Raw genomic sequence first — 12,116 nt, 5'->3', positions numbered from 1 at the left:
CCTACATTTAGGTGTTTGACCTAATTTGAGTTACTCTTTAAGGTTAATTTGTGTAACGGAACTTAAAATCACACAGAATACATGTGCAATGTATACTTTTTTGGCATTTATTTTTATAGCATTTCACAATTATGTAAAATTTTTAAATAGGCCTAGTTTTAAGTTTATTATTTAAAATTATTAACCACAGGGGCGACTGGGTGGCTCAGTCTATTGAGCATCCCACTTCAGCTCAGGTCATGATCTTACGGTCTGTGAATTCGAGCCCCACATCGGGCTCTGTGCTGACAGCTCAGAGCCTGGAGCCTGCTTCAGATTCTGTGTCTCCCTCTCTCTGCCCCCCCACACTCATGCGCGCGCGTGCAGACGCGCGCACGCTCTCTGTCAAAAATATACTTAAAAAAAATAAGATAAAATAAAATTACTAACTACATTAGAAAGCAAACTTTATACTATTTTGTCTTTAACTCTCATTTTATGATGGCGAAACGAGCATTCCTGAACTATTTTCTCAAGTAAACCAGATTTGAAGTGGGAGTGATTTAAAGAATGAAGAACAATAGAATTTGTAAATGTTTTGCTGAGAGGCATGATCCTTTCTATATTGAATTTGGGTTTTTAGCCATAACTAATGATAAAATGCTAAAACCATGGCATCTTATTTTACAAAAATATACTGGCTAATGAAGCCATGACACCATCAACACTTGAGCATAAAAGACAACAAAACATAAATAAGTTTAAAGCCAAAAGAACCACTGAGTAAATAAATAATAAACTATTGTTCACCACTATCCATCTCCAGAACTTTTTCACCATCCCATACTGAAATCCTGTACCCAGTAAACAATAACTCCCACTTCCCCCTCCCCCAGCTCCAGTAACCATAGTTTTACTATCTGTCTCTATGAACTTGACTATTTCTATTTCATGTAGGAGGAATCATATAGTATTTACTCTTTCATCTCTGACTTATTTTACTTACCATGTCTTTAAGGTTTATTAATGTTAGAGCATGTATCAGGATTTCATTCTTTGTTACGGCTAAATAATGTTCCATTATATGCATGTACTACGTTTTGTTTATTCATATGTTGATGGACATTTGGGTTGTTTTCACCTTTTGACTGTTGTGAATATTGTTGCTGTGAAGGTGGGTATAAGAAGTATCTGTTGGAGTCCCTATTTTTAATTTCTTTAGCTGTAATAACACAAAGTAAAATTACTGGATCAGATGGTAAGTCTATGTTTAAGTGTTTGAGGAACCATTATAGTATTTTTTATAGCTACTGCACCATTTACATTGTCACCAGCAATGTACAAAGGTTCCAGTTCCTCCACATTCTCACAACACTTCTTTTTGGTTTTGATAATAGCCATCCTAATCTCATTGGGGTTTTGTTTGCATTTCCCTAATGATTATTGATGTTAAGCGTCTTTTTATGTGTTTATTGGCCAAGTTTAATTTCTTGATTCAGCCAGGGCTGAGTAGTATCCTTCAGTTTTGTGTTGCTCATGAAAATTCTGGTAACTCATGAAGAGTTTAATCCTTCCTCATAGCAGCCTTGTGAGACAGGCACTTGTGTTTCTGTTTTTCAGGCAGAGGAGTATCATGGATCAGAGCTAAATGAAGTAAACTGTTCAAAATACATAGCTAATAAATAGTTTACCGATGTTGGTATTTAACCCGTTTTCTTCAAGTTCATGAACTGATTGTATAAAATTATTTTATCTTTTATATTTTTATAAAATATATAAAAATACATTTTTATAAAATCCTAAAAAATCTTATAAAGTTATTTTACTTTCTATTTATATTTTATAATTAAATCTTATTTCATTAACTGAACTAATCTTATAAAATTCTTATATATGGTCTTGTATTTGTTTCAAGGTCATGTTCATCAGCTATTGAAAGTCTAGTTTTTCCTATTTAAGGACTGTGTTTAGTTTCTTCCTTTAAAATATTCCATGTCTGACAATAGAAGGCAAATTAGTCAGGTGATCGCCCTACACTATGCTATGATTATCTTATTGCTCCCTTTTTATTTTTTTTAAAAATGTTTATTTGTTTTTGAGAGAGCACAAGTGGGGGAGGGGCAGAGAGAGACGCACACACACACAGAATCTGTGTCAGGCTCCAGGTTCTGAGCTGTTGGCACAGAGCCCAATGCAGGGCTTGAACCCATGAACTGTGAGATCATGACCTAAGCCAAAGTCGGATGCTTAACCAACTGAGCCACCCAGGCACCTCTTATTGCTCCCTTTTTAAAAAAGACCTAGAATTACATGAAAAACAACAACCCTGCTCCATCCCTGGCTTTTAAAAAGTTTATAAACATGGAGTTGAGAATTTTATTTACTTAAACCATTATCCACTTCTTAGCATAAATATAAAACCCCATACACAACATATTTCTTTCAGAAATAACTCATGCACTATTTTTAACAGTTCTTATTTACTTTTTTTGCCCACCTTGTACTAATTATACATATTTACATATGGCTAGTCATTTGTATCCTAAATACCCCAAACACTGAGGGCAAATCAGCATAGAGTGGGCTTTGTGTGAAAATATATGTAGCAAATGGGAATTGGTAGACTCTTTTAAAAAATGAAATTACTTAGAACAGTAACTAGCACATACGTAGCATTCAGTAAGTATTTACTATTTGCCATTACCACTGATTTTAAACTGAATAGGCCGTGATCCAGTTTACGTAGAAAGATCACCATAATGGCCTTATGGAGGAGGGATTGGAATGCCTCTAGACAGCACAAAGGAGAACCCTTATAAGGTTCTAGTGATATTCTTAGAGAGATGATGAGGGCCTGAACCTAGGGCAGTGAGAACTTAGAGAAGTGAAATTCAAAAGCTAGTTAGGCCTTGAAGTAGATTAGATTTGGTACAATTAGATTGATTCATTAGAAAGGGAATTAGAAGAATGTAGGATGAATCTGGTTTTGGGTTAGGGTGATTGGGTGGATGGTTCTGTCACTCATCTAGATGAGAACTGCAATAGGATCCAGAGTTACATATTGTATATGTTGAGTTGTCCTTTATATTAATAGGGTATTGTGATGTTTAAACACCCCTTCCTGAGAAAGCTGAGCTGAGTATAGGAAACTGAGGATAGGACTAAACCATTGTAAATAAAGATATGCTCAAACCATTCTTTTTTCTCTCTTTTTAAAAGACTATTTACTTTAGAGAATTTAAAATGCAGAAGTAGATGACTGGTATCGTGAACCTCCTATGTGTGCATATCTCTGAACTTCAACAACAATCAATTCATGGCATATCTCATTTTGTATATACTCCCTCCTGTATTGTAAAGCAAATCCCTGGCATCCTATCATTTTCATCATAAATCTCTGTACTGGTATCTTAAAAAACTCCTTTTTAAATATATCTACAATATCATTGTTATACCTAGGAAAATTAATGATAATTCCTTAATATCAAATATGTAGTATTCAAATTTCTATCTGTTTCAAATGTCATGTTTTGTTTGCTGGGGTTTTTTTGGTAAAATATAATTCAGTTACATACTGGCACAAAAACAGACGCTCAGATCAGTGGAACAGAATAGAGAACACTGAAATGGACCCAAAAACCTACGGCCAACTAATCTTTGACAAAGCAGGAAAGACTATCCAATGGAATAAAGACAGTCTCTTCAGCAAGTGGTGCTGGGAAAACTGGACAGTGACATGCAGAAGAATGAACCTGGACCACTTTCTTACACCATACACAAAAATAAACTCAAAATGGATGAAAGGCCTCAATGTAAGACAGGAAGCCATCAAAATCCTCGAGAAAGCAAGCAAAAACTTCTTTGATCTTGGCCGCAGCAACTTCTTACTCAACATGTCTCTGGAGGCAAGAGAAACAAAGCAAAAATAAACTATTGGGACCTCAGCAAAATAAAAAGCTTCTGCACACGAAGGAAACGATCAGCAAAACTAAAAGGCAACCGACGGAATGGGAGAAGATATTTGCAAACGACATATCAAATAAAGGGTTAGTATCCAAAATCTATAAAGAACTTACCAAACTCAACACCCAGAAAACAAATAATCCAGTGAAGAAATGGGCAAAAGACATGAATAGACACTTCTCCAAAGAAGACATCCAGATGGCCAACTGACACATGAAAAAATGAGCAGCATCCCTCATCATCAGGGAAATACAAATCAAAACCACAGTGAGTTACCACCTCACACCTGTCAGAATGCCAATATTAACAACTCAGGCAACAACAGATATTGGCGAGGATGCAGAGAAAGAGGATCTCTTGCACTGCTGGTGGGAATGCAAACTGGTGCAACCACTCTGGAAAACAGTATGGAGGTTCCTCAAAAAATTACAAATAGAACTATCCTCTGACCTAGCGATTGCATTACTAGGTATTTATCCAAGGGATACCTGGTATACTGTTTCAAAGAGGCCTATGAGCACCCCAATATTTATAGCAGCGCTATCGACAATAGCCAGAGTATGGAAAGAGCCCAAATGTCCATCGATGGATGAATGGATAAAGAAGATGTGGTGTGTGATATATGTATATGTATATACATGTATGTGCACTGAATATGTATATACATATATGTGATATATGTATATGTATATACATACATATATATTTATATATACACATACATACATACATACAATGGAGTATTACTCAGTAATCAGAATGAAATCTTGCCATTTGCAACTGCGTGGATGGAACTAGAGGGTATTATGCTAAGTGAAATCAGAGGAAGACAAATACCATACGACTTCACTCATGAAGAATTTAAGATACAAAACAGAAGAACATAAGGGAAGGGAAGCAAAAATAATATAAAAATGGGGAGGGGAACAAAACATGAAAGACTCTTAAATATAGAGAACAAACAGAGGGTTGCTGGAGGGGTTGTGGGAGAGAGGATGGTGTAAATGGGTAAGAGGCATTAAGGAATCTACTCCTGAAATCATTGTGGCACCACCATATGCTAACTAACTTGGATGTAAATTAAACAATAAATTAATTAAAAAATAAATAAATACCAGTTACAGAAAAATCAAAAAGCAAATGTATGACTAATGAATTACTTTAAGGCAAACAGTCTTATAACCATCGCCAGATCAAGAAGTATAACCCAGAAGCCATGTCCCATGCAAATAAATATACCCTCTCTCCCCTATAATTAACCATTATCCCTATTTTTATAGTAATCACTTCCTTGCATTTTTAAATAGTTTTATTACCTAAATGTGCATCCTTTGGCACATTTTAGTCTTGTCCATTTTTTTTTAAATTTTTTTTCAACGTTTTTTATTTATTTTGGGGACAGAGAGACAGAGCATGAACGGGGGAGGGGCAGAGAGAGAGGGAGACACAGAATCGGAAACAGGCTCCAGGCTCCGAGCCATCAGCCCAGAGCCTGACGCGGGGCTCGAACTCACAGACCGCAAGATCGTGACCTGGCTGAAGTCGGACACTTAACCAACTGCGCCACCCAGGCGCCCCTAGTCTTGTCCATTTTTTTAAAAAGTTGAGGGATGCCTGGGGTGGCTCAGTCAGTTGGGTGCCCGACTTTGGCTGAGGTCGTGATCTCACAGTTCGTGGGTTCGAGCCCTGTGTCGGGTTCTGTGCTGACAGCTCAGAGCCTGGAGCCTGCTTCGGATTCTGTGTCTCCCTCTCTGTCTGCCCTTCCCCTGCTCATGCTCTGTCTCTCTGTCTCTCAAAAATAAATAAAGTTTAAGAAAACAGTTATCTTAAAAAAAAAGTTATCTTTTATATATAGATTTCCCTTCTGTCCCCTTATTTTCCTTATACTTTAGTTGTTGAAACTAGGCTATTTGGCCTCTGCAGTTTCCCATAGTCTAGATCTTCTTGATTTCATACTCATGTGCATCTCAGTATCTTCCTGTTTTCGGTGTTTCGTGTAGTTTGACAGTAGGATTCAGTGGCTTTGTAGACTGGTGTTTGATCCTTGGCAAGACTACAGATGATGTGGGTTCTTCCATTGTCTCATTTTTTTAATGATGGTAACACAACCAGTGTTTAATGGTTATAACTCTTAATTTCTTGTGAGTTGCAGTTAGTGTTATTCTAACTACTGGCACTATTTTTATATAAAGACACTTTCCCTCTTTTACTATTTATTTACCTGCAGGTACAGTTCCTATAAGAAAGCAGGATAACTGCTTGACCCCTTTCCTTTTGTTGTAAGTGTTATCATGGAGTTTTGGTTTTGCTGTCTAGTTGTTCTCTTTTTGTATGGGGATTTGGAGAGTTTGAAAACTATACTGCTATTGCTGTTTTCCCAGAGTCCCCTATAACTGGTGTGTGTGTGTGTGTGTGTGTGTGTGTGTGTGTGTGTGTGTTACAGTCTATTTGAAATAAATTTATATGTCTTATAAAATCTGTAGATTCCCCTTCTGTATCTATCCTCCCCCCTAACTCCCCTTCTCTCTCCCTCCCTCCCTCTTTTTTTCCCTTACAGATTTAAAAAAAAATTTTTTTTCAACGTTTATTTATTTTTTTGGGACAGAGAGAGACAGAGCATGAACGGGGGAGGGGGAGGGGCAGAGAGAGAGGGAGACACAGAATCGGAAACAGGCTCCAGGCTCTGAGCCATCAGGCCAGAGCCCGACGCGGGGCTCGAACTCACGGACCGTGAGATCGTGACCTGGCTGAAGTTGGACGCTTAACCGACTGCGCCACCCAGGCGCCCCTCCCTTACAGATTTTTAATTGAAGAAACCACTTTATGTATCCTAAAGAGAAAGCCTAAAGAGTTTGCTTACTGGGGCACCTGGGTGGCTCAGTTGGTTAAACATCTGACTCTTGGTTTCGGTTGAGGTCATTATCTCACAGTTCCTGAGATGAGCCCCTCACGTCAGACTCCATGCTAAGCAGATTGGGATTCTCTCTCCCTCCTTCTCTGCCCTATTTCCTGCTCACACTCATGTGTACTCTCTCTCTCTCTCTCAAAATAAATACACTTTAAAAAAAAAAGTTTGCTTATTGCATCCCTGTAGTGTAATTTAACATGTTCTTCTGTCCTTGGTATTACCTTTAAAGTGGCAGTTGGATCTGAAGTCTTTATCAGATTCCAGTTTCACAATAAAGTTATATATTAAGAACAAACACTGGATAGAGCAGCTCAAAGGAGAGCAAATACAGAAACAGAAGCACTGGAGTGAAAAAACTCAAGTTGAAAAGTTGACTTTGGCAAATAGGCAAATCCATAGCAACAGAGAATAGAATAGTAGGGGCTAGGGAGTGATGTATGACTGTCAGTGGGTACAGCATTTCTTTTTAGGGTGAAGAAATTAGATTGTGGTGATGGTTGCATAATTCTTAAAAACCACTGAATTGTATACTTTAAAAAATGGAATTTATGGTATGTGAATTATATTTCAATAAAGCTGTTATCTTTAAAAAAGGTTAGATTTAAAAGCAAAGAGGAATACCTAATCCTTTGAGACTGATAGGAAGAAGGTTGGCATGGTACACATGCTGATAAGTTTGTAAGTGACCTATCCTATAAGCTCACTTACAAAGTGAGACTTACATATTTAACTATCGAATATATTGATTGGGAAATTCTATTGACATGTCAGACTCTGTATCATTGCTGACCAATAGAAATGTGATTTTTTTTTTAATGTTTACTATTTTTGAGAGAGAGACAGAGCACTAGCAGGGGAGGGACAGAGAGAAACACACACAGAATCCGCAGCAGGTCCCAGGCTCTGAGCTGCTAGCAGAGAAGAGCCTGATGCAGGACTCGAACTCATGAACTGTGAGATCATGACCTTAGTGAAAGTCAGATGCTTAACCAGCTGAGCCACTCAGGTGCCCCACAATAGAAATGTAATAGGAACCACATGTGACTTTTAATTTTATAACAATTTAAAAATTTTAAAGATTTTATTTATTTATTTTTTAAATAAATAAATAAATAAATTTAATTATTAATTTATTAATAATTTAATAAATAAAATATTGGGGCGCCTGGGTGGCGCAGTCGGTTAAGTGTCCGACTTCAGCCAGGTCACGATCTCGCGGTCCGGGAGTTCGAGCCCCGCGTCGGGCTCTGGGCTGATGGCTCAGAGCCTGGAGCCTGTTTCCGATTCTGTGTCTCCCTCTCTCTCTGCCCCTCCCCCGTTCATGCTCTGTCTCTCTCTGTCCCAAAAATAAATAAACGTTGAAAAAAAAATTAAAAAAAAATAATAATAAATAAATAAAATATTTTTTAAATCTTTTTTAAAGATTTTATTTATTTATTTTTAGTGTCTGGATAATTTTTTTTTTAATCCAAGTTAGTTAATATATAGGGTAATAATGATCTCGGGATAAGATTTTATTTTTAATCTCTACACCCAACATGGGGCTTAAATTCACAAACCCAAGATCAAAAGCTGCGTGCTCTACCAACTGAGCCAGCCAGGCACCCCTGAAGTTAATTTTTATATCTCTTATTTAATCCAGTGTATCTAAAATATTATATGTCAGGGGCACCTGGATGGCTCAGTCAGTTAAGTGTCTGATTCTTGATTTTGGCGCAGGCTATGATCTCATGATTCATGAGTTTGAGCCCCATGTCAGGCTCTGTGCTGACCGTGAAGAGCCTACTTGGGACATTCTGTCTCTATCTCTCTCTCTCTCTCTCTCTCTCTCTCTCTCTCTCTCTCTCTCTCTCTCCCCCTCTCCCTCCCTCCCCCGCTCACCTACAATCTCTCTCTCAAAATGAACCTTAAAAAACAAATAAAATATTATATTTCAACATGTAATTAATGTAAAGGTTACTCAGATATTTTACATTGATTTCTCATACAAGCTTTGAAACTCAGTGTGTATTTGATACTTAAAACATATCTCAATTCAGACTTCCCAGATTTCAAGTGCTCAGTAGCTGCATGTGAGTATACCTAGGTATTGGACTGTGCAGATGAGCAGGTTTAAAATGGAACTCATGAACTTGTTCATGTCTCCTTGATCTCAGTAAATGATGCCTCTTCCTGAGGGTCATTCTCTTATTTCCCTCTTTCTCACCGTTCACATCAGTCACTTCCTTCTACTGATTTTTATCTTTAAAATTTATGCAAAGCCGTCTCTTCTTATCCAACCCTACCAGTTGCCCCAGTTTCAGGACTTGATATTTCTTGCCTGGCTTGCCTCTCAACTGTTCTTCCTGTCTCTGCTCTTGCCCCTCGTAAGTGCATCTTCTACTTTGCAGCCAGAATCTCTGCCTAACTAAAAATCTCACTGTGTCACTCCCCCACTTAACACCTTTAATGTCTTCCCAGTATTTCAGCAGTAGTCTGACCACAGTGAATGGCCACGTGATTCTTTGGGAATTTGGGAAAAAGAAAGTAGATATCCTTACTTCATTCTTTTAAAAAATACATTTAGTCTATTTCTTAAGGTATGTAACACAGAACATGTAAATAATTTATAAGTGAATATAATTATACTAGTGGGACGTGATCAAGTGCATGTTTATCTTTGTGGTGATGCTGCTGGTGCTGGTGCTGGTGTTGGTGTTAAGAACACTTAACATGAGATTTACCACTAACAAATTTGTAAGCGTACATTATCATTGACTACCGACACTAGGTTGTATCAGCAGATCTCTAGAACTTGCTCATTTTGCGTAAATGAAACTTTATACCTGTTGAGCAATTCCCTATTTCCCCTTTCCTTCCAGCAAGCACCATTCTGCTCTTTGCCTCTATGTGTTTGACTGTGTGGGACACGTTATACAAGTGGAATCATGCATTATTTGTCCTTCTGTGACTGGCTTAGCATAATGTCCTCCAGGTTCATCCTTGTTTACTGCATATGGCAGGCTTTCATTCTCTTTTGAGGCCAAATAATATTCCACTGTATGTATAAACCATATTTTTTAATCCATTTATCTACCTATGGACATTGAGGTTGGTTCCATATCTTGGCTATTGCGAATCATGCTGCAGTGAATAGGAGAGTGCAAATGCCTCCTTGAGATCCTGATTTCACTTCTTTTGGATATATACCCAGAAGTGGGATTTCTGGATCATATGGAAATTCTATTTTAAATATTTTGAGGAACCTTCATACTTTTTTCATAGCAACTGTACCATTTTCCATTTGTAAAAGGGTGCTAATTTCTCCATATTCTCACCAACACCTACCTTTTGTTTCTGTCAATTTTTAAAAATAGCCATCCTAACAGGTGTGAGATAATACTTCATTGTGGTTTTGATTTACAGCTTTCTGATGATTAGCAATGTTGAGCACCTTTTCATATAGCTGTTGGCCATTTGTGTGTTTTCTTCAGAGAAGTTTCTATTCATGTCTTTTGCCCATTTTTTAATTTGGATGTGTGGGTTTTTTTGTTAATGAATTGTTGGAATTTTTTAGATATTTTGGATATTGACCCCCTATCAGATAAAGGGTTTGTAAATATTTTCTCCCATTCCGTACGTTGCCTTTTCATTTTGTTTATTGTTTTCATTTGGCTTTTACCCCAGCAAGTCTTCCTCCTCTAGGTTAGATGAGATGTCCCTCTTCCTAATTCCCATGAACATTGTAAGTAACTGACGTGGCACTTACCTTACTATATTGGAATTCTCTGTCCTTTTAGGTCTGTTTTGTCTTTCTCCCGTCTGCCAAGACTCAGTACTGAGAGAAAGGATTTTGCCTCAATTGTCGTTTGTGTGCTCTAGTCCTTATTCCAGTTCTTGGCATATAGTTGGCACTCAGAAATTAGTAGAATTAAATTGAACCCCTGAAAATGTTAGTAAGTTATCAAAGTTTGGGCCTAGGCATTAACCAAACTTAAAATAATTGAAGACTCAGATCTGTTATTAATAGTATGACCTCTGTTTGAAAATTTAGTAGATAAATGAAACTGATGAAAGTGGTACTTTTAATTTTAGGTGAAATAGAACTGTAGCATACATAGAATACCAAAAGGTAAGCATGTAAACTCTACTAGGCTAGGCAGTGTTTTTGTCTGTTCCTTTCATGGATTTATTCCTAGTGTGTAGAACAGTACCTGGCACATAATAGTAAGTTACTGGTCAGTAAATACTTGTTGATAAATGAATGATGTGTGTAGAAAAGCACTCTAACTTCATACTTTATTAAGCTTGTAAGGCAAAAGCATTATAAGTTTATATATAACATTGTAAGTTCAAAAACGTTTCTTCATTTCTAATTCAGTTTAAAATTTACCACTTGAGGGGTACCTGAGTGGCTCAGTTGGTTAAACGTCCGACTTCGGCTCAGGTCATGACCTCGCAGTTCACAAGTTCAAGCCTCACATCCGGCTCTATGCTGACAGTTCAGAGCCTGGAGCCTGCTTTGGATTCTGTGTCTCTTTCTGTCCCTGCCCCTCCCCAATTCACGTTGTGTCTTTCTTTCTCAAAAATAAATAAATAAACAAAAAAAATTTTTTTTTAATTCTTTAAAATTTACCACTTGAAACAAACATCATATTACTATATTCTCACATTACTTTATATTTTTGTAAAGGAAGTCTGGTGTATAAATATATTTTTCTCTTTTAGTAAACGAAGCAAAAAAGGAGATAAAAATGGAAAAGGCTTGAGACATTTTTCCATGAAAGTGTGTGAGAAAGTTCAGCGGAAAGGTACAACATCATATAATGAAGTGGCTGATGAGCTGGTATCAGAGTTCACCAATTCAAATAACCATTTGGCAGCTGATTCGGTAGGTAGATCATTCCCTTGACGTTGATGTGATGAGTGATGGAACAGTGTATCTCTGGGGTGACTATGTCCTTGATTTAAGGACTCGGACAAGCTAGGGAATCCCCAACTCCTTTACTTGAGGGTTTCATATTGTCTTCTGGGGAGTTCTTTTGTTGTTGACTTTTTGTTTGTTTTGTTTTAGAAAGGATTCTTTTATTATATACTTAAACATAAAGATGAACATGTATTTTTAAAACGTAGTTTTGGGGGTTACAAAAGAAACATTTATATTTGAATGACTTTGGAGATGTTTCTGAGTCCTTTGGTGTTTCTTTGTGTCCAAGTCAATTAGAAAATTTTGTCTTGTTTTTAATTGAAAAAATAATACATGAACATGTCTATTAAAAACTCAGTT

General features: G+C 37.1%; 1 protein-coding gene across 9 annotated transcripts in view; it reads left to right on the top strand.

Annotated features, from left to right (window-relative positions):
• The window catches only part of TFDP2 (transcription factor Dp-2), a 174,862-nt gene that overhangs the window by 133,806 nt on the left and 28,940 nt on the right, over positions 1-12,116 (top strand). For all 9 annotated transcript variants that reach the window (XM_047874566.1, XM_047874567.1, XM_047874565.1 and 6 more), the window contains one exon: positions 11,558-11,720. In XM_047874566.1, the coding sequence (XP_047730522.1) occupies positions 11,558-11,720 (163 nt within the window). The remainder of the gene's footprint in view (positions 1-11,557; positions 11,721-12,116) is intronic.

This window comes from Prionailurus viverrinus, chromosome C2 (genome assembly GCF_022837055.1).
Source record: "Prionailurus viverrinus isolate Anna chromosome C2, UM_Priviv_1.0, whole genome shotgun sequence".
NCBI classification, from domain to species: domain Eukaryota; kingdom Metazoa; phylum Chordata; class Mammalia; order Carnivora; family Felidae; genus Prionailurus; species Prionailurus viverrinus.
This window is presented reverse-complemented; position numbering and strand designations above follow the sequence as displayed.